The following is a 23,267-nucleotide window of genomic DNA, read 5'->3' on the forward strand; positions in this document are numbered from 1 at the left end:
TCCTACTAACTACAAGAGTGGTTTACACGTTCAGTCTCCTTGATAGGAACTGGAAGCCCTGCGCAAGCTGGCTTTGTTTGATTTCATTGTAATCTTCTAGCACAACAGAATTTCCTAGGCAATTTCTCACCTTCTTGCCTTTGCTCAAGCTGTTCTCTCAATCTGGAATGCCCTCCCCACTTTTTCTGTCTGCAAAAATCCCACTCATTCCTTAGATTGCAATTTGCACACTACATCCTCCAGAAAGCCTCCTCCCCCTCCTGTTAGAATCAGTAGCTCTTTATTCAATATTTCTGCAGCAACTTATGTGTATTTTTTTCTGGTATTAACAATGCATTTGCTCAGACATGCATTTCGTCTACTGGTTGGCAAACTCCCTAAAGTTAGGAAATGTATCTGACTTATCTCTGTTCTCTATCAGCTGCTAGCATGTGACTCCATGTATTTATTACTCATTAAATAATAAATAGAAAAGAGAGGGAGACATTCATCATAGTTAGAGTGAAAGGGGCATGGGAAGGAGAGAAGAGGTTGGTAGGGTAAGCTTGGACTTGCTTTAGGATGTGTTCAACTTGCATGGAAACAGAGTTGTGAAGAACAGGGATGGAGAATAATTAGGATGGCCACGGATTATGGGTACTATGAGGAGCTTGTATTTATACAAGCATCCTGTAGCACAAAAATCATGTGTGTACGTATTTAGCCTCATATCCACAGGCAGAGAAGCCAAATTGTAAAGTCCTTCAGCAGGAAATTATTATTCTGCCAATTTAAAAAGATACATGGCTCCTCTTTGTGTAACAAAGACTCCTGCATATTTAGCTATTGCTGCTGCTATATCTATTGTCTGATTCCATAAAGAGATGGGACCTTGACTGATAGTATGGTGATGACCTGCTGCTCTGCTCATTTATTTAATTGTAGAAAAGATGGGCAAGGGGGTATTCTGATTAATGAGATTTCTTTGACCCCCCCAATTACTCTTTTCATGTGTTGGACCACTCTTTCATCAACTTGTTTTTATTTTTGGCGGTACTAAGGGAAAATGAAAAATATTGTCTTTTAATTTGAATCCCGGAATAGTAAAATTGGTGACCTTCCTTCTGGATGTTCATACACGTACATATATACACATACACAAAGTTTCTGTCCTTGTTATGAATGCACTCTGTGCATTCTTTATATATCCATCCTATGTATCTGTGCAACCATCCATCAGTCCATGTTTATTCCAATCTTCTATTAGTAAGAAGACTGCTAGTTGTATGTTAGAGATGGAAAAGAAAGGGACAGACTATTTGCATTTTCAATTAGCCATTTTCCATGAGGGCAGCCACCAGGTGCCTGAGGGAGTTATATGCACAGAGAAAATGCCATACAAATGTCACCTTTTCCTTCCTAGCATGAGTATGGCCCCTAACCATACTCCAGTTGGAGCCTGGTTCATGGGGCCTATGAGAGTCACCAGGCTGAGGCTGGTGGTGTGTCCCCACTGGAATACCCCAGAGGCTTGGCTGGTGTATCCCCACTGGTTTTCCTGTGACCTTCCCACACCAAGGAGGCTCTGTAAGGTGGGAGTCCCTGCCCTCCTGCCAAGGGGCTTCCTGCTGAAGGAGTCAGCAGCTCTCCACTGGACAAATCAGAAAGCACACCACAGATGAGAGAGGCCCTCAGGAGACCCCGCCCCAGAGGTGAGAGACCTTCTCCACCTGCTTCTCATGCGCCAGCTCTTCCATGGGTGACAGCACTACCCAACACTGTCCTCAGCTCTGCTGACTCCATTAGTCCTTCTCGGGAATTGGGGGAGAGGGGAAGAGCTTTGAGCCATAGCCAAAATCGGTCCTGAGGCTAAAGTGCTGGGAACATTCACACCAGATAGGATCATTTCGCTGAGTCCTTCTCATTCTCCACCTCACAGACTCACCTTCAGACTGACTCCAGCTTTTGCTGGGGCAACCAGCTGTGATCAGGTGGAACACAGCGCCTCAACTCCGCTTCACTGCGTAGCTCCTGCTGTCTGCCCAGGGTCTCTGCCACCTCAGTAATTAGAATATTCTTTTGTCGTGCTACAGCTAAAATGTCTTTCACTGTTTCTGTTAAGAGAAACCATTGACTCTACTACAAAAGACATACTGAAAGCTCAGTGGTTGCAACTGCCACATTACCCACGGAGGTTGGAAGCAGTTGGGATGAAATGGATGGGCAGGGCTGGGGAAATGACAGTGGTTGGGGCAAAAGCTCTTGGTTCCTCCTGACCCATGCCTAATTCATCTAAACGGATTAAGGATCCACAGTGTGGTTGAACGTATTCAAGCCACCTTTAAGCTGACTGTGGGCAATCCGAGCATGGTGACTTAGCTTTAACCAGAGAGAAAAACTTAGACCTCTCAAACTCTGAAGTGAGCAGAAAATATATAATTTTAGTCACTTTTTTCCCTCTACTGTGCCTGTTGTGCCTTGAAAATGTTGTGGTGTCATTTTTGCTGTAACTGCCTTGCAAGAGTTGTGCCTTGCAATCACTTCTGCGTCAGGCGGCCTTTTCTTGTTTAGAAAGAGTGGTAGAATCACAGTTCATTACATGCTGTCCGTTAGGGTAGGAAGGGGTCTGAAAGGTGATTAGCCTCTCTTTTTATACGATCCTTAATGGTATGTTGTAACCATACGCCCCCCATATGTTTGTGTCTGAGCTGCACATCAAACTCAGGCCGTCTGACTCCATGGCAGTGTCCCGCAGGGTTGAGAAACATACGTGATCCAGATTTTCTCACTAAACATGGAAGGAAGAAAACCACCTGTAGGGCCTGGTGAGAGCAGAATTGATTTTGAAGTGTAAATTGAGGTTGATTCTACATGCTAAGTCTATAATTCTACCGAAAACCAAGAACTAATAAATGTATACTTAACTGTACCAAAAAGAAATTTCAAGGGGATACGGCAATTGGTTTTCCTTTTCCCTATTACAGCTCCTATCTCTGTCAGCAGGATTCATATTTTTCTATTTTACAGATCCAACTACAAAGAAAAAAAATTATGAACAGGAGATATACTATATCATAAAGAAGAGATCTTGATTAATACTTGAGACCATTCAGACCTTGGACAGGGGAAAACTGGGTCTCTCCATCCCCAGGAATGACCACACTACATTTACCTGCGGGCCTATTCCCAGGTATTTGCCTGCTTAGTTAATTGTAGTTATGCACAAAATAACCCCCATTTTGTGTGGGAAGCCTGTCTTCTGAGGAAATATGTAAGTATGACTGTTGGTGGGAGTATCTTGAACATCCTGGACCTCCAAGGATACAACCTGTGATTTTGCTCACAGGTTATGAGGTGCTGTGGGAAAGGAGTCCAGTTTTACATTCCCTGTCTTCTGGAAGCACCCATGAAATCACTTAGCGGTGGCTGTCCCTTTACTTCCCTCCTACCCTCTTGCATGCGCTGAGTTCCCCTGGCTGTCTTTCCTTCTTCCCGTTGGGCTGGAAGCACCTTGGCAACTAATGACATGTGCTTGCCCCTTCCAATTGTTCATAAGCCCCACGTGACCTTTGGTTGGCAGGAGTTCTAATATGATGCCCCTGACTGTGGGGAGGAGACACGTGTGCTTGGCAAGCCTTGATAGTTCTTGTTCCCTTGTGACCTGCAACTGTGGCTATTAACTGGTCAGGCATCATTTATTGGTGGCCTGCAAATGATCAATCAGCAGTGGACATGTCATAGAAAAAATGGCCTTGAGTCTTAGCTTAAAATATATGTATGTAGCATGAGAGTTAGAAAAAGCGTCTGTGATTTTGGATTAAAATTTACACAGAGGCCACATGACTGGCTTGGGGATGGCTGGGTCCACATTCAGTGTTTTCTAGGTTAAGTAGAAGTGGTAGAGGATGTACGTGGTCTCTTCTGGCATGAAGGCTCTGTTTCCAAAGCATTTCTCAAAGTCACGGGAAGCCCCATTTCAGGGGAAATGATTACCAAACTGATGATTATTTTCTTTATATTGCTGGCTATTATCAACCACTGGGAAAATGGGAGGTAGTTGTGGACTTTTAAGGAAATAAAAAGCATATGCAAAATGAGAAGCCTCTCCTGCCTGTAGTGAGTGCTAGCAAAAATCAAAAGAAGTCCCACCTCTTTAGCGTTTTCAGTAAACACCAGTCACCCCAAAACAAAATTGCTATCTGCATCACATAAAGAACTTGAGTCAATCATCTAAAATATATTTGGTGTATGAAAAAAATGAAGGAGAAAATAGTGAATGATTAGTGGCTAGTCATTTTAAAAGTGGCTTCTCCTACATTATCTCACTTTTTAAAAAGTAAAATCGATCTTTTTAAATGTTAAAATGGTTCAGAATTTCTTGAAATCAGCAAAGGACATTATAAGGATGCCATTACAAACCAGGCACAACATTCTCTTTTGCTGCTTTATATATTTTTACCAATCATCACAGATTAGTGGGAAGGTTTCAAATGGAGAGAACTTTAAAATGAATTTAAAAACTATTTTAACTTATCAGTGTGCTTTTCATCTCTTTCTTGGAGGGGGTCCTCAGTTTCTTTCTCTGGTACATTCCCTCCATATGAATGGTACTTGCATATGGATGGATAATTATTTGGTTTGTAAACCATACAATTTCCCCCCTGATTAGAATGTCAGTTGCCCAAACTGCAAACCAAATTCAAACAAATGAAATTATTAATTTGTTCCCAATTCCCTCCACTATGGCTACGGCGTCAATAGAATGATGTTAAGCAGGACGGAGTACGGCTGGTGAACATGTTTAAATGTCACTAAATCATTTCAGAAAGAAAACCAGTCTGCCCCTGTCCTGAATGAGGAACATGTGCTCAGCCTTAATGGCCATTAATGACTTACATAATAATAGTTTACACTGTAAACTCGGCTATTCAAAACTTGCATTTTGTTTATGAGAATAAACATTTCTGAATGTGATTAATACCCTGAAAAGTGAAAAAACAATGAAATAAGACAGACAAAACTCTGAGACTAGCAGGTAGTCAAGGATGGCAACCAAGAAAGAAAAAAAACCAAGAGTATAGCCAACCTTTTTTTTTTTTTAATTAGAGTATATTATACTTTCAAACTGGATACACTAGAAATTGGCAATGCAACATAAGATGCAAAGGAATATACCAGTTACTGTCAAAATGACCCTGTACAGCCTTGTAATGCAAAAAGCTTTATACAATACAAATTTTCAGTAATGTACACAAACCTTAACAGTATGATCATCTGAATGAACATAATATGAGGAGTTAAAAAAAAGAGAGAGGGAGAAGAAAGTGCTGAGAACCCTTCCTGTATTACTATATGGAAAAATAATCTACTTTCATTGAAGGATGCATAGTGACAACAGAATTGAAGTTAGCTGGTAGATGAATTTCCCAAAGATGTTAGTGTTTTACACGGAAAGGATATCTATGGAATACATCCTTCCCTGAGTATCAAACTGCAAACCAAATTCAAGGGTATGTATTATCTAGGTGGAGTGTGAAAAATGCTGTAGTTTTTTTATTAATAACAATAATATAAAAAGTCAAACGAACTCCAAACACACCTTTTCTCACTCAGAAAACTTTTATAATTTACCAGAAAGATCCATGACTCTTTCCAAAGTGCTAAAAAAGTCGCCCAATTATATTAAGCATTACTAAGTCATTCAAATACAAGTTCAGTGGCAAGCAGTGAAATGCATGGCATTTGAGCAATAAACGTCTCCTTCCTTCAGCCCTCTCGCTCTTGGAAAGTCTCAACCCTAGGACCCCCTATTGCACAAGTGGCATGCTGTGAGACCTACAGTCCCAATTGTCAGGGCCACCCTTTCAGGTTTTTAACCTGCTGGTGCTTAAGTATGATTCACCTTTTTCTATCAGCCTCTGTGGGATCAGCATGGCTGTCTTTCCTGTCATCACTGAACTTGTAATTTTGAAAACATTGTTAGCCAAATGGCACATTCTCCATTGTATGGGGATAAAGACATGACTTTCAAAAAAGACCCAGCCCACCCACAAGCCCAGTATTCTTGGAGTTTATTGTCCATAACTGTCTATATAGTGTCTTTTACTGAGACGTTGACATGGCGAGGTTGAAACCCAGCCAAGAGCAAAGGTCTCTGCTGGAGGACGGCTGAGGGTATGGGGGCTTCCTGCCCTGGCCAGTTCAGCTCCCCTGCCCCCGTGGACATCTCCCTAGTGTAAACAGATTTGCCAGGGCACTAAGCAGGCTCCCTGTCCATGGCTGGATGACCGGGGAAGGGAGGTGGAGCACACCTGCTTGGTCTGGGGGGATGAGGGTGGGCTTGGACAGGGTAGGGGGGACCGTGGCACAGACAGACAGCAGTCTTCTGGCTTCCTGTAGAACTGTAATAATTTCCAGGGAGCTTTCAGTGAAGCAAACTGACTAGAGGAGGAAAATTAGGGATGCTTTTATTTTTCCCCTGATGAAACAGATAGAAAAAAAAAATCCCAACTTTAGGATAACACATGATGGAAAACAGCAACATGGTAAGAAAGTGTTTTTCTTGTACACCAGTTCTTCAATAGATAAATAATATATAAACTTTTATATTCCAAACTTCCCATTATTATACAAAGGACATGTCTTCCTGCTCTTTCAGCTGTTTCATACTGGAAATTCTGCTGTCTTAAAAACACAAGCAATGAACATATTCAGCCAAAGGTTTTTTTTTTCCTTTCTTCATTTTAAATCACCCATTACTTTTTAAGATTAGCAAAGGGCTATGCAACCAATCCACACCTGCTTCCTGCTGCAATAAAGTGCTGCACATAAATTGCCATTTTAATGACCACAAAATAAGAGCTTTAAATAAGTATAAAGTTAGCCTCCTAGCAGGTTACATCTACCAGGCGTTAACAAAATGGAATACAGAATTACTAATAACATGGAGGATATCGCTATAGCCCGAGGATCTGCAAACACAATAGAAACTTCTCAGGGGCATAAACTGAACCATAGGACTAAACAGCACCTTTTTGTTGTGTCATTATGTGTCAAAGAGGTTGTGGCTAAATTTTCAAACATACAGTCTACTCATTCCATAAAAAAGGTACATTTTCTTCCTTTTATGTCACTTTTTTTTTTCAGATGAGAAACAAAAACTAGTGCAAGACAATAGCACTGTGCAAAACTGCTGTTTCTTTTTTTTTTAGTCTGAGCATTTATACCCAGAATTTATCCGAACCCCTTTTAATCTCCTTGGCTGGATTTATCAACCATAAAACTTTTCACTCATACAATTTTTTTTTCCTACAAACAAATGGTAACCACTGATTTAATATATACATACATATACATAAGTGTGAGTGTGTATATATGTATATATATAAAAAATCTGCCCTTAAAAAAACGATGCACTGTGTGTGCACCATACATGTTGTCTATGTGTGGGCACACACACAAAATACACTGAAGTGTTGTGACGTTAGCTGCAGTGCTGCGAGATATTTCTTCCACATCAGTCACTTGATTCCTTGCATCTTCAAAATGAGAGAAGATGTGAGCACAAGGTCTCCAATGCTCTGTTGGAAATTTCCAGCAGCACTGTAGAAGTCTACCATTCCTTCATCGACTAAGCACCAAGCCTACCACTCTGTAGCTGTAAAATAGAGAGGGAAAGGTGATGAAGGAGCTCAGGGAGAGACTGCAGAGGATAAGCAACCCAGGAGGGAAAAGAATGTTCATCGCTGTGAAAGAAGCCAGTACAAAGAAGGTGCAATAGAAATGTCATGGCACACGACACACGGCTTTCTCTCTCAAAATCCCCACACACCCCATTCACCCAACAGAAAAACGAATGCACCAGTAGATAAGCTTACAAGTGCTGATTGCTATTAAGGACACTCTCTTTAGGGTTTAACAAGACAAAATTCCTTCCAGAGAAAAGTATGGAGAAGGGCTGAGAGTAGGAGTGGGTGGCTGGGGGGCATGCCTCTGAAGGTAGAAGTATGCAGTAGGTCACCTCTCTGAAGATTGATAAAGCAGCTTTCAGGTCAATGCAATAGGTATACACACAGAGCCAATTCTCTATTCCTTACTAAAGATATACAGTACACGTGGTTCAGACCCACAGGGGTCTGTACGTTTTGCAGCAAAATACACCTGCTGGGGTTGTGTTTAAGTTTTATGGTTTTTTTTTTTTTTTTTTTTTGTCTTTGTCTCTTTGTTTTTGGTACAGAACATGGCTGCCCTCAGACAGTCTCTGCTCTTTCTCTTAGTCCAAGATAGGCGAGGAAGGAGTGTTTGGGTGAGGGGATGCTGGGGGGCGCAGTCTGAGGTCGGGGAGGGTGGAATGTGAGATCCAAGTGGTTCTTGGGGTATAACATTGTCAAGGGAATGAGATGGGCAAAATCTGAGTTCCGGTACTTATTGAAGTGCAAAGGGGAGCCGTTGAAGGCCAAAGCCTTGAGTGCCAGGTTGGGCTCTGAGCTGCTGCCGTGGGCGGCTGACAGGGCCACGGTTTGCAGAGCCTGGGAGGCGGACATGACTGACAGGGGAGACAAGAGATTCCGGGAGCTCCCCACGACCAGGAGCGGGGCCCCAGGGCCGGCCGGTTCCTTGGGGACAGGACACAAGCCCTTCTTGTCCTCCTCAGGGCAGTCCCCGCTCTGGTGCTTCTTGACGTGGCGGCTGAAGACGAAAGGGTGTGTGGTCTTGAACAGGCACTCTTCGCAGCTGAAGGTCTGGCGTGGGGCGTGCTTCAGCTTCTTGTGCAGGTTGAGATTGTCCTTGCGCTTGCAGCTGTAGCTGCACTGGTCACAGTGGAAGGGCCGCTCCCCAGTGTGGACGCGCACGTGCTCGATGAGCTTGTTGGCGGTCTTGGACAGGTAGCCGCACTGGTCGCACTTGTAGTGGTTGCCCAGGCGGTGCTCCCGGGTGTGCGTCTCCAGCTCCAGCTGGTTGGCCTTCACCGTCTGGCAGATCCGGCACTTGTACTCCATCTTGTAGTGGGTCTTGAGGTGGCACTCCATGGCAGCGGGGCGGTTGGTGGAATAAATGCAGAATGGGCACCTGTCGGGAAAGCAACGCAAGGGAGGTTCAGCCAGAAAGGCCCGCTACCACCATGCGTACCTCCCCAGCCTTCCCTCACCCTACCCTCCAGCGTCTGAGGCCTGGCCTGCCCAGCCCAGCCCTGCCCGGCCGCCTCTCAGGGTAGAACGGCCCTGCTTGGCTTCCACTGCTATTAGAGCAGTCCCCGCTGACGAGCAGCTCTGGCGAGGGCCACTAGATGTACACGTGGTCTCCTGGCTGGAACAGCCAATGCCAGCCCTCGGGAAGGGGAGCAGAGAAAGTGCGAGGACTAAACAGCTGGTGCTCCCCTCCAGCCCCCGCCCGGCCCCTTGAGCCCTCCCCCTCCCGACCAGACAGCATGGAGGTCTAAACCTCCTGACCTCCCCTCTAGATGGGAGCAACACAAAAAATCGACTTTTCATGCACCACACCAAGCACACGCAGAAAGGCTAAGAGATTTTAAAAGAACAGCTTATAGGGGGAGCGCTACCTCCAGCAAACAGAAAGTCACAAGGGTCAGAATCGTGCTTATTAAAGGGTTATTAAGATGAGAAGGCCTGTGTGTCTCTCTGTATGTATGAGTGTGTGTGTACACACATCTATATACTTGTGAAACTTTTCTCCTAAAGCACTTGACTTGTCAGGAAAGGAAGGTGAGGGCTACGGCAGGGGCATGGGAGGAGAAGGAAGCCCACCTACCAGCCCATCTGCTAATGAGGGGTAAGGAGGAAGGGAGACCACTGCTATCTGGAGCTTGAAGACATTATTGACACATTATTATGCCTTGGGAATAATAATCCAACTGGATCATGGATTCGCAGAGGCAGGACCGTATTTTATATTTCTTCTGCATTCTCTGTAGTGCTTGGCAGAGTACTGAGCACATGGTAAGCACTCAGGATGTACTGATTCATTATTGGAGTGGTCTCTATAGGAAATTTAGGTAGATTCTGGAAAGGCAGATGTCAGTCTCAGCTCCATCACCTTATCAGGCTGTAGCTGGCTACCATGGGACAGAGCCTGGGCTCTCTGTGGCTTGGTTTCTCCACCTTTACAGTGAGGCTATGCTACCACCACTGTCCGGAGGAACCAGGAGGAGTGGCGAGGGTGTGTTAACAGTATCTGCTGAGCTTCTCTTTCAGAAGCTGCCAGGCTTGAGGTGGTGGCTTATATGGTAACTGTAGCGTGTTTGCTCTTTCCAAGAAGAATGCAAGTGCAAAGTGGCTGCCTCAACTCCTGCCTGGCTCCTGCAGGGCAGGGCCCAGGGGTGGATTGTCCTCGGAGGGTTTGGAGAGGTGTTCAGCAGAGCCCAACACAACCAAGTGCACCGTGCACTGCCTCCTCAGCGCCAAGCTCGCCGTTAGCCCTTGAACCTCAGCTCACAGAAGAGTGCACACGAGAGAAATATAAAGCCCATTCCCAGGTCAGGTGCACACACAACCCCTACGCCAAGCTGGGCCTTACCTAGAGGAGTCTGAAACTCACCACTGTCCTGAGCTACGGCAAAAGAAAAATAATAGTATAATCTTATTTGATCTGCATTACGAACAGGATATAGAGTACAAGCAGTTCCATCACAGAAAAGCAATTTAGACATTGGCAGTCTGTTTCATTTTAAGGACATTTCTGTGACCCACAGCTCAATCTTTCGCTGCTCAGGCAAAGTGCTAAGGGTTTTCTGTGCTCCCGTTATTTATCTTAAAGACACTCTCTTAGGCAAATTAATTCTCTGATATGGCAAAGGAAACAAAACAAAACAAAACAAAGACTCACTGTATAGCCAGAAGGCATTATCAATTTTTTCAAAGTATTCTTCTACTTGGTCATCCTAGAACATAAACTATTACACAGGGCTCGGTTAGCACCGCATGGGAAGTGTCTGTATCAGCAAAAGCATCAGGGTTCAATGTGCATTCTCCCCAATGGGTTCAGAGGCTTGGGACGTCTTAGGTCCCCGAGGAAAGGCGAACTGGCAAAGCCAAAACTGGCAGGGCCACAGAGTTAATGGGTGTGACTGGGCTACTGGGAAGGCTACTGAGCTACTGGTCAATGAGCACTGGTCTAACCACAGAAAAATATGTTTTTTTTTTTTTGGTTTTTTTTTTAAATAAGTGCATACAAATATTTATAAAGGGACAGTGGGAACAAACCATATCAAATCCCCAAATAAGCTCTTGCTAGGCACTTCCCATCTACTGTTTTTCTTGAATTATAATCACCTCTTCCCCATGCCCCATAAGCCGCCCCTCTCCCTCCCTCAAGGACCTCTAAGAGTGAAACAAAATAGAATTCAGCAGTATGTGCTATTTCTTTGACTCTTCTTTTTGGGCAGGTTTTTGAGGAGGGTATCCCTGACCATGGAGAACACAGGGGGGCTAACCCTGCACTGTCCCCAACACTCGACTCTCAGGGCCCTTCTTGGTCTCTCTCTTCCTCACCCATTCAGGGGCATCATGCCACCTATCTGATAGGCTGTTAATATCAACAATGAAAATGATTTAAAACAAAAGTTTTTTTTTTCTCTGCATTAAGTAAAATGTAATTTTGCATTCTTGATCATCTCAGCTAAAAATGAAAGTTTTCAATGCCTTGAAAACTTGTGTCTTTCTGTGCCTGACCACGTGTGTCTTTCTCTTTACTAGACCAGCTGTGCCTTGTGAACGTGGCCTCAGATTTCAGAATTATTGGGCAGATTAATTCTGGTAGTGCTAGGACATAAATTTCTTGAGAATGGAAATGATATTTTATTCTTGTGTGCCCTCTAGCATCTATAATCGAGCCAGGCACACAATACTTCTGATAATAATTGAACGGTCTCACTGTGACCAGAGGGTTTTAATGGTGATGCTCATTGTCCAGCTCTCTAGATGAAGGCATTGGCATGTTTGCAGGAAGACATGAAACATGGGATCTTTGCATGAAAAATGTTGCTTCCTTGCCTGTTCAAACGCTCCAGTTTTTTGAGAATGGGGTGATTATAATGCTTACTTAAAAGATATGTGGCAAGCCATGTAAAATAGAGATGGTGAACTGCAGTGACAGTGTAATGACTTACACTTGAGGACACTAGTCCCCAAGTCCATTAAAATTGAGTCTGTGCAAAACTCAAGCAGTATGGATGAGTCTACTCTGCATGCTGGGTTGATCCAGCATGTCTTTATCCTTGCCCTGAGTCCCATGATACGTTGTCCCCTGGGGGGACAGGTCTAAGTCAACCCAGCTAAAGGCAGCACAGGTTCCTGACTGACTCCCTCATACCAAGCTTCCCCTCTGCACCGATCCCCATAACCTTCAGGGGAGAGGGCGGGGTAGGGAAGGGGTAAGGGTGTTTAATAACAACGCAGTAAAAAATTCTGTACTTGCTTTCCTTACTTGAGCCCACCGGTGGGGACAGTGTGGCATTTCTTATGCTCCAGCAGCTGTTCAGGGGTCTTCATGAACTTGTGGCACACATCACACTCAAACATCCGGGTGATGAGGTGTATCTGCAGATGGCGCTCAAACATGTTCTTCGTCTTGCATACAAAGTTGCAAAAAACGCATTCGAACCCTGCAAGGACCGAAGCTGGGTGTAGAGGCACATGGGGCGGGGGAAAGGCGGGCAGGAGTGGACCTGAGGCCTCCTCCTACCCACTGTACCGAGGCTGGGTGTAGAGGCACACGGGGCAGGGGAGAGGAGGGTGGGAGTAGACCTGAGGCCTTCTCCTACCCACTGTACCGAGGCTGGGTGTAGAGGCACACGGGGCAGGGGAGAGGAGGGTGGGAATGGACCTGAGGCCTTCTCCTACCCACTGTACCGAGGCTTGGTGTAGAGGAACACGGGGCAGGGGAGAGGAGGGCGGGAGTGGACCTGAGGCCTTCTCCTACCCACTGTACCGAGGCTGGGTGTAGAGGCACACGGGGCAGGGGAGAGGAGGGTGGGAGTGGACCTGAGGCCTTCTCCTACCCACTGTACCGAGGCTTGGTGTAGAGGCACACGGGGCAGGGGAGAGGAGGGTGGGAGTGGACCTGAGGCCTTCTCCTACCCACTGTACCGAGGCTGGGTGTAGAGGCACACGGGGCAGGGGAGAGGAGGGCGGGAGTGGACCTGAGGCCTTCTCCTACCCACTGTACCGAGGCTGGGTGTAGAGGCACACGGGGCAGGGGAGAGGAGGGTGGGAGTGGACCTGAGGCCTTCTCCTACCCACTGTACCGAGGCTGGGTGTAGAGGCACACGGGGCAGGGGAGAGGAGGGTGGGAGTGGACCTGAGGCCTTCTCCTACCCACTGTACCGAGGCTTGGTATAGAGGCACACGGGGCAGGGGAGAGGAGGGTGGGAGTGGACCTGAGGCCTTCTCCTACCCACTGTACCGAGGCTTGGTGTAGAGGCACACAGGGTGGGGGAGAGGAGGGCAGGAGTGGAGCTGAGGCCCGCTCCCTCCTACCCACCATACCGCCTGAATGCTATACCCTTCCAGTCTCGGGCAGCTCCAAGCTATAAGGAGCTAAATATATAGCTTTAGAGTCAAAGTCAACCTTCCCATCCTTCTACCCCATACTTAGATGTAAATCAATCCAAAAGGAAATGCATATTTTAAGTGAAGCATACTATACTGTATCCTGAGCCTAGTATCTTTCCAGGGCTTATTCTCAAGAATGGGTCATCAAGGAGTAGGGAAGGGTGAGCAGGCCACACCCACCTCCTCCTTACCTTTCTCAGGCTTTTCCTCACTGTTCAGTGAGGGCTGGCTCCCAGGCATAACAGAGATGACCAGCAGGTTATTCCCACCTTTGTTTTTCTGGGAGCTGTCTGAATCGTCTTTGCTATTGGCTGAATCACTTAGAGCCGAGAGAGAAGATGAAGAGGGGCTATTTGATTCGCTGGGGGTCTTCCTGTCTTCCCCTGAAAAATAAAAACATAACCCTGGCCATTACTTAGGGGATGAAAATCCTTAGCGTGACAGCAGTTGGGGGTGGGGAGTCAGGTCTCAGGAAGGCACCATCATTCTGGGAGCAGAGATATGTCTGCAGCTCCCTACCCCCACGAGACAGACAGACAGACAGACACACACACACACACACACACACACACACACACACAGAGCCTGAGTCCTAGGTCACCTGCCTCCTTCCATGACATATCAAACGGTTCTTACAACACTGCACATTGGGCCATGAAGAAGAGTGGTTCCTGAGAGAGAAAACAAAAGAGGTGAGCCCTTTGATTGATGAAGCTCACTGCCCTGAGAGACCTTCCAGGCTGCAGTGTGGGGAGAGGGAAGAGATGGGCCTGACAGACTCTGAGTGGAGGAGCTGGAGCTGAGGGTCAGACGAGACTGTGCAGGATAGAGTACCAGACAGGAGAGAGCAGTGCAGACAAAGAACTCCAGAGACCTGAAGACGGTCTCCAAAGTATGCTGCACAGTGTGGATCAGAGCATGGGTGTGAGGAAACTACCCACGGTTAGAGGGTAAGAAAGCCACCCGGGAAGACGTAGAGAACAGTGTGTGGCACTCACAGAGGCCTGGAAACAATGCCTATTTCTACTAGCCAGGTGGAAAAATACAAAATTCACAGGCATTAGGCAGAAAACAGGATGGTCTCCTAGTAGTGGGTTGGATCACTCTTTAGTTATCTAGATCTGCCTATACAATCATAAAAGCAAGACACCAAAGGTTTAAGGTTTCCAAGTAATTAGTTGCGTCCCAAAACAATGGCTGAACAAAGATTATCAGATGTACAAACAAATAAGAAACACAACCCCCAAACTGAGAGAAAAATCAATCCAAATGGATCCAGAACCGATCCAGTTGTTAGAATACTCAGATAAGAACATTAAATAGTTATTACAACTGTATTTCATATGTTCAGAAAGTTAAGTAGAGACACACAAGATATAAAAAGGATCCAAATAATTTCTACAGGTGAAAACCACCATTTTATGTCTGAAATGAAAAAAAATCCACTGACAGCTTACCAGCAGATTAATAAATCTGATAATAGATATAGAAGCTACCTGAAATTAAACAGAAAAAAGAATCCTCCAAATGGAAAGAGCATCAGCGAACTGTGAAATGCCTTTGGGCAGTTCAGTATAGACTTGATTGTGATCCCTGATGGAATAGGAAGGGTAGAAAAAAAAATATTGGCCAAAATTTTCCCAAATTTGAGGAAAATCATAAACCTGTAGATCCAAGAAGCTCAATGAACCCCAACTATAAGAAACATAAAGAAACTTTTGCCAAGAAACATTATTAAATTTCTTTATTTTATTTATTTATTTATTTATTTTTTGTGTGTTTTTTTTGGCCGGGGCTGGGTTTGAACCCGCCACCTCCGCCATATGGGACCGCCACCCAACATTATTAAATTTCTTAAAACCAGTGATAAAAAAATCCAGCTGGGCACAGTGGCTCACACCTGTAATCCTAGCACTCTGGGAGGCTGAGGCGGGTGGATTGTCTGAGCTCAGGAGTTCAAGACCAGCCTGAGCAAGAGCAAGATCCCATGTCTACTAAAAATAGAAAAATTAGCTGGGCGCAGTGATACACGCCTGTAGTCCCAGCTACTTGGGAGGCTGAGGTAAGAGAATCGCTTAAGCCCAAGAGTCTGAGGTTGCTGTGAGCTATGACGCCATAGCTCATGCTGGGCACAGTGGCAGTAAATATATGACAGGAACAACATAATGGCAGGGCAGAGAAAAGTTAAGTATCATATATGATTGTGAGGTTCTGATGCCACACGTAAAATTATCATCTTTAACCAATTCAAGTTAAAGATGCACAGTATAAACTCCAAATAATTGGAGAGCCATACTTCGTTCCTAGTTCAGGAGACTTGAAATTGTTAAGATGATCACTGTTTCCACCGGACCTCATGGTTGTAGGTTAGAGTAGAAAATAGAGGGAGACTGTTCTTCAATTCCCTTCAAATCAGTCAAGTAAGCAATCTAATGATTGTAAACTCTAGGAGATTAAAAAATCAATCATACATAAGCACAGAAAATCTGGCAGTAAACAGAGCTATAATGGTGGTTTACATCCAAAGCATACAATTATCAGTATCACGTTTGTTTACTTTTATTCCGTTTTCAAAATTTTCCAGAGTGAAAACATACCACTCATCCAATTTTAAGTTTTTTTAAAAGAGAAAGGAAGAAGTATTTGCCCACGTACAATGTTTTCAAATTATCTGTCCCAAGGCAGACAACTCTTTAGTTCAGAATTTAAAAAAAAAAATTATTTTTTTGGCCAGTGCCTGTGGCTCAAAGGAGTAGGGCACCGGCCCCATATGCCCGAGGTGGTGGGTTCAAACCCAGCCCCAGCCAGAAACTGCAAAACAAACAAACAAACAAACAAACAAAAAAAGATAAATAAATAAAATAAATAAATAATTTTTTTTTTTTGAGACAAGAGTTTCACTCTATTTGCCCTGAGTAGAGTGTTGTGGCATCATCATAGCTCACAGCAACCTCAATCTGTTTGGCTCAAGTGATCCTCCTGTCTCAGTCTCTCCAATAGCTGGGACTACAGGTACTTGCCACAATGCCCGGCTAGTTTTTCTAATTTTAGTAGAGATGAGGTCTTGCTCTTGCTCAAGCTGGTCTAGAACTCCTGAGTTCAAACAATACACTTACTGCAGCCTCCTAAAGTGCTAGGATTATAGGATGTACCACTGCACTTGGCTACAGAATTTTAAAAATATTGTTCTTACCAGAACTGTTCCTGGGCAGACAGTATGTGACTTCAGTCACCGACCACAAACAGGGATGGTATATGCCTTTAGAATACTGAGTCCTCCTTTGGTACCAGAAGCTATGTGGAAACTTCCCAGGCCCTTAGCTACATGTTTAACTAGCTTAGTTACATTGTGTAGACAAACAACATTTTCAGTGGGGGCCTTGAATCCTTGATATTACAAATTCATCTTCTAAGACTGGTCTGTTGCAAGTGATTGTTCTAAATTTGGGTTTAGAATTAAGACATACTAGTTTCCATTATGATCTTTAAAAACAGATTCAAGTACCCTCAGACCTAAGGCACTATGCAGAGCTACCTAAACTAATACATTTATAAAGATACAAGGTGCTGTGTCAGGCACTCTGTGATATAGCAGGGCAACAGAGCCCAGCTTGTTCAGTGTGGAATCCTGGTGCAAGTAGCCTCCCCACTCTCTATCCTCACCTTCTTCTGTCTTGTCTGTACAGAGTGAGCTGTGGGCCTTTGTCAACTACACCCAAGGCTAGCCATGATCCAAGTGGTCATCTGCCTTTGGTATCACAAAAATTCTTGGTGATATACATCTATGTGCAGGTAATGCAACCTCAAACATTAGGGCAACCAGCTGAAGAGAACTTTAAGAAAACTTTACATGTTTCATAATTTAAAAAGAAAAACAGAAATTGAGACCAAAAAAATTTACCAATCATCTTGCCACCTCAATATAAGAACCATTACATTTTGGTATACCTCTTTTCAGTCTTAAAAATGGAAACATCTCTATTTTTAAATTGTTGCCATTACTTGCACAGTGGTTAAGAAGGCCTTTAGATCCAGAATACCTGAGTCTGAATCCCACCTGTACCATTCAGTAGCTGTTATCACCTTGACAAGGTACTTAACTTTGTGCCTCAATTATCTCATCTATAAAATGGGGCCAAAACCAGCACTTGCCACATATGGTGGCTGTGAAAACTAAATGGGTTTTTGCATGTAAAGCACTAAGAACAATGTCTGGCTCATGGTAAGCAATACAGAATGTGTTATTATTCTGTTATAAAACATATATAATGCTTCTACAATATAATAACTACTAACACTTTATATTTCCTATGCTGTTTTAGATAGATACCTGGCACATAGTTGGCTTTCTTTTTTTTTTTTTTTTTTGTAGAGACAGAGTCTCACTTTATGGCCCTCGGTAGAGTGCTGTGGCCTCACACAGCTCACAGAAACCTCCAACTCCTGGGCTTAAGCGATTCTCTTGCCTCAGCCTCCCGAGTAGCTGGGACTACAGGCGCCCACCACAACACCCGGCTATTTTTTTTGGTCGCAGTTCGGCCGGGGCCGGGTTTGAACCCGCCACCCTAGGTATATGGGGCCGGCGCCCTACCGACTGAGCCACAGGCACCGCCCACATAATTGGCTTTCAAAAAATTCATGAAGATATCGATGATTTGACAGTTTTAAATGATAGTATCATATCCATGGAGGGGACTTATTCTACTCTATTTAAATATTTCTTTAAAATTAAATTTTAACTTAAAATTATTAGTGCACTGGTTGAATATTTTCTCATGGGTAAATTCCCAGAGTGGGGTTACCAGGTCACAAGGCATTACATTTTTAAGCCTCTTGGTATATATGAGTTGATTAGTTTCCAAAGAGTTTTACCACTTTGCAAGGTGACAGCAACATGAGTAGCAGCATCCCCAACACTGGGCAACACTAGAAAATACTCTCCAGACTCAACAAGTGAAACAGAAGCCACTCTTGAATTTTAACTTGACTGGTGGTGAGATGGTGTGTTATTCTTTTTTTTTGCAGTTTTTGGCCAGGGCTGGGTTTGAACCCGCCACCTCTGGCATATGGGGCTGGTGCCCTACTCCCTTGAGCCACAGACACCGCCCTGGTGTTTATTCTTATGTTAAGTGGTTAGCTTCTATTTCTTCCACTGTGAATTGATGTTCCTCCTTACGTCCTTTGGTAATGCTTCAACTAAGGCCTAAAGTTTTTCTTACCTGTGTACACGAATATTCTATATAGTAAATATATTAGCCTTTTGTCATTTTTATAAACACATTTTTTTCAGACTATGTTTTGGTTTTCCTCTTCCCTTTTTTGGTTCCTTTACAAACTGAGGGAATTTTTATGTGTCAAATCTCTTTGTTCTTTTGGTTTATGATTTCTTTCATCACTTAAGCTTTATAAATCCCACTCTGTAAGTCTGATAAGTATTCTGTCCTATTTTCTTCAAGCTTTTCTGGGGCTGATTTGTTAACAGGGATTCTGTAAGTCATCTGGAACTTACTTTAGTATCAGTGTAAGGTGAGGTACATATTGCTTTATATCATAACTTTGCAACAATACAGTTTATTTGCTTACAGATTTAGACTGATATATTCTGGGTCAATTTCAAATAGCTCAAAACAACACTAAATATAAAAAATGCTTCCTGTGAGATCATTAACTTATAAGAGTGAAGTTTTATTGCAACAGGGACACACCCATTCTTTGCATATTGCTGGTGGCTGCTTTCAAGTTCCAATGGCAGAATAAAGTAGTAACATAAACTTATGGCCTGAAATCCTAAAGTATTTACTATCTGGCCCTTTAAAAATGTTTGTACCGCCCTAGCTTATAAAATAGGTTTCAACCTTGCTCTAACATCAGCGGCATTAAAGGTGTCTCATGGATTAAGAAAGAAACCAATGCATTCACTGTTGGCTCTCTATACTACCACCAAATGAGAATACTCCCTAGACAAGGTGCCAGGCAACCACACAGGGAACAAGATCTTTGCTATATTTGCTGTGCAATGAGGAGCGAGTATGTTTGCACTGGTTAATTGTAAATGTGAAGTTTTCAATGAGGACAATGAAGTGATGATAAGTTCAGCTTCTTCCCAGCCATTACTGTTTCTACTCTTTCCTTATGGCAGAATGGTGGTGGAAGGGATGGGAGGTAGCAAGGTTTTCAGCTGGGTTCAGGTACACTTTGGAATGAACCGGGTTAGAATAACAAGGGTTTAACAGAAAAGAGAAAAAAAGACTATCTCAAGAGCCAGTGGAAATGGATGAGAGGCTGGCCTTTTCCTCCATTAAGCCACTCCAGAAATGCCGAATTTAATTTGTCTTCAATGTGGGTTTCCCAGCTCACCTGCTGCCCACAGGCTAATGTGGTTATAGTCAGACAACTGCCCGTAAAAACGGCACCTTCTCAGTCAGCATAATGGCTCTCTGCAGACCTCCAAGTCATGGCTGCTCAATTTACTGACAAAAACAAGCTTTTATTGCTGTTGGCACCATTGAGCCGAAGCGGCCAGAGAAGTACAGAGAGATCCTTCTCTGCCATGCACATCGTCAGCACAACTGTCAGGGAAATTCCCCCTCCTGAATCCTTCAAGTGCCGAAGATGTGAGGGGCTGACCCAACACTCAGGGCTGGCAGTCAGCAACATCAGCTCTTAATTTGTAAGCATCACAAATGCAAGGGGAGCGTTCCTCACTCTCACTTAATGACTCTATGCTGGTGTCATTTGTAACCATCACTTGTGAGAGTATAATTGCATGGTGAAGTCAAAATGTTAATATCAATAAATGGAAAAAGCTAACCAGAATTGCAGGAAGCTTAAATGAGAGGTGAGTGCCAGCAAAGTCTTGGCTGCAGCCTAGAGAGTGATGGATGGGTTTGTTTCAGGAGGATCAGAGATTTTCTTTGCTCCTGAACACACGTGCCATGCGTCAGTATGGAGAGCATCAGTGCTGCAGATTCAAGGGAGAGGAACATATCCTGCTGAGGCAGGGGCACTGTGCCAGCAAAACAGAAAGGTTCAAAGGTCTGCCAAGTGTTTCTCAAGGCTGTCAGAACAGCAACGATCCAGAGCAAGCTCTGGAATGAAACCCATTCTAAGCTGAGTGTCAGTAGTTAGTGACAACTAGTTGCTGACCTTGGATGGAATACCCCGCCTCTCCTAAGCCTCAGTTTCTCCACGTATACTACACAGTGTAATAACAGTAGTATTCACCTCGGAGGGTTTATTATGAGGATCACGTGAGATCCCATGTGCACAGGCATGAGCCTGGGGCACTGCAGGAGCTTAACGACGGTCACATGTACCAGAAAGGACCAAACAGCTCAGTCCCTCTCACTGTAGCTGAACTTGTTAAGTTTTTTAGATTAGTGAGGCACAGGCTGTGCCCAGCATTATGACGACAGGGAAATGTGGCTCTGTTGCCCCCGGGGAATGTCCTTCTTCCACAGAAGGACATGTTACTGTCTCGTGATGGGGAGGGTGCTTTTGGGTGGCAGGCGCTCTGGGATGGAAGAGGAGGGTGAGAAGGACCAAACTTTGGTAGAATGCTCACCTGTGTGCTTAGTGCCTATGTGCGTCTTTATCTCTGCTTCCTCCATGGTGACGAAGTCACAGGCCGTACAGCAGATGGAAAACATCCACTGTTCCTTGTCCACGTGGAGTGACATGTGGCTGACAAACTGGACGTTGAGCTCAGTCTCAAACCCACACACGTGACAACTATATGAAGGGGTGATAAAAGAGGGGGGAGAAAGAAGAGTGGTACGTGCTTCTAAATGTAGGCGACCCATTTATATGAAGCATACTCAAGAAAACTAGAATTTTACACATTTTCCTCTACACCAACAGGTTCTATGTTAGAAAATTCTGCTTTCTGGGATGCCTCTAAAGTGACCATTGTGCCAAATACATTAAGGGCCAGCATAATGTAACAATCACCTACATGCTACAATGATGCTAAATAATCAAAAAGTTAATTAAAAACTACAGATTCCAGATACTGCACATCACCTAACTGATTCCTTTGGGCTAAAAGATACAGGGAAGTGCTGCCAAGATATTTAGTGGTGCTGGTCCACTGATAGACTCAGAGAGCACCTCAGCCCACACGAGCTTCTCTCTGGCTCTGGAAACCTTCCTTCATAAGGAGGAGAGCACATAAATATCATCTGCTGTCTTTGAGCAAGAGAGCCCTCTCTGTGACAATTTCTGATAGAGGCCACCCATCTATTTTGGGCAAAAGCAAGTTTCTCCCAATCTGTGTGGCATATTTTCAAGGCAAAATTTGGAAGAGAGCCTGAAACTTGGGGTTTTATGGTGATCAAACCAATACTGATCCATGGCTGAATATGAAAGCGAAACCAAGTTCAGGCACTGCAGGGTAACACAACCAAGAGAAGTATGTCATGCCTTTTCTGGGCTATTTCCTCAGGGTTCTCAGATTTGTTTCTCCTCATTTTTTCCCCCTACAATTCTTAGGAAGCAGCAAGGCACATAGTTTCATAGGACGAGCCTCTGAGCTGCAGAGACCTAAGAGCTAATCTGGAGTTCCACCCCACAGAGCCACCTCCAAGACCATTTTTCTTTCAGTTAATTCCACAAGGGCCACCCAAGCCAAGAGAGGGGTCTGTGCAACTGCAGGTCTCAGTCTAAGCAAGGAAGATATTAAAATGACAGTCAGGTATGATTGAGAAAAGGGGCCTCATTCTCTGTACCCTTAGAAGACAGGAAGAAAGAAGGTAATTGAAGCCAGGAGTCTGAGATGCCTGGAGAAGCAAGTTCCATCCAAAACTCACCTATAATAATAAGGGTGTTTCTTCCCGTCACTGCCTTCAGAGGTGACGGCGCTGACAATGTCCTCGGTGTCTGTACTCACCAGCTTCACGGAATGGACGGTCAAGTGCTGGTTCAGATTTGCACGGCACTTAGCAGCATAGGGGCACAAGTGGCATTTATATTTTCTTTCCTCTGGGAGACAAGAAACAGGGGAAAAAACCCAACAGTTCTGAAAAAATGAAATTCCAACATCTTGCAAGAGATCAGTTGAAGGTTATCAGTAAAATGGTTCAAGTCTCGTATCAAAATGGGAGCAGAAATAATACCTTGGACTCTATTGCCCCTGGGTTGAGTGCTCTGGCATAAAAGCTCAGAGCAACCTCAAACTCTTGGGCTCAAGTGATCCTCTTGCCTCTGCCTACCAAGTAGCCACCACAATACCTGGCTACTTTGTCTATTTTTAGTAGAGACAGTAGCTTGCTCTTGCTCAGACTGGTCTTGAACTCTGGACCTCAAGCAATCCACCCACCTCAGCCTCCCAAAGTGCTAGGATTACAGGCCTGAGCCACTTCACCCAGCCAACTCTTGGAATTATAAGTATCTATAAATCTTTACCCAGCAGGTCACTCCTGTATTAATATTTCTAAATATAAAAGAAAGTCTCAAAGCAACTAGATAATCTGCTTTTTCCTGGATATCCCCCTTCCTCTTAAGGTGCACCCCACAGAGGCCAAAAGAGTATCATGTGAGTGTGGGGGGGTATACCCCTATGTATCAGGGGGCAGGTGCTATGTACAGGCCTAAGATACAGGCCTAAGCCAAGAAATAATAATGAAACCTCCCCCCCAAAATTAATGAAATTAAAGAAAAAAAAAATCCATGAAATAATTTAGTTCGAAATTTCATTTTACATAAATAAAATAAAAAGTTTCA

General features: G+C 44.2%; 2 protein-coding genes across 9 annotated transcripts in view; one reads left to right on the top strand and one right to left on the bottom strand.

Annotated features, from left to right (window-relative positions):
* C1H4orf51 (chromosome 1 C4orf51 homolog) overlaps nucleotides 1-23,267 on the top strand; it is a 162,010-nt gene that overhangs the window by 57,451 nt on the left and 81,292 nt on the right. For 2 of the 4 annotated variants that reach the window (XR_008378637.1, XR_008378632.1), the window contains exon 7: nucleotides 3,007-3,169. The exons of 1 other annotated variant lie outside the window; for it this stretch is intronic. The gene's annotated coding sequence lies outside the window, so the exon portion shown is untranslated. Of the gene's footprint in view, nucleotides 1-3,006; nucleotides 3,170-3,325; nucleotides 3,616-23,267 lie in introns of those variants that run through there. One more of the 4 variants, XR_008378642.1, reaches the window with a different exon arrangement.
* Nucleotides 5,056-23,267, bottom strand: part of ZNF827 (zinc finger protein 827) — a 192,825-nt gene continuing 174,613 nt past the window's right edge. Inside the window, exons 10-15 of one of the 5 annotated variants that reach the window (XM_053582206.1) lie at nucleotides 22,355-22,526; nucleotides 21,112-21,278; nucleotides 13,739-13,930; nucleotides 12,421-12,598; nucleotides 10,513-10,540; nucleotides 8,911-9,048 (exon numbers count right to left, since the gene is read on the bottom strand). In XM_053582206.1, coding sequence (XP_053438181.1) covers nucleotides 10,513-10,540; nucleotides 12,421-12,598; nucleotides 13,739-13,930; nucleotides 21,112-21,278; nucleotides 22,355-22,526 — 737 coding nt within the window. In that variant the 3' untranslated portion in view covers nucleotides 8,911-9,048. Of the gene's footprint in view, nucleotides 9,049-9,128; nucleotides 10,889-12,420; nucleotides 12,599-13,738; nucleotides 13,931-21,111; nucleotides 21,279-22,354; nucleotides 22,527-23,267 lie in introns of those variants that run through there. The other 4 variants (XM_053582210.1, XM_053582209.1, XM_053582211.1 and 1 more) reach the window with 4 other exon arrangements.

The sequence above is a fragment of the Nycticebus coucang genome, chromosome 1, assembly GCF_027406575.1.
Source record: "Nycticebus coucang isolate mNycCou1 chromosome 1, mNycCou1.pri, whole genome shotgun sequence".
NCBI classification, from domain to species: domain Eukaryota; kingdom Metazoa; phylum Chordata; class Mammalia; order Primates; family Lorisidae; genus Nycticebus; species Nycticebus coucang.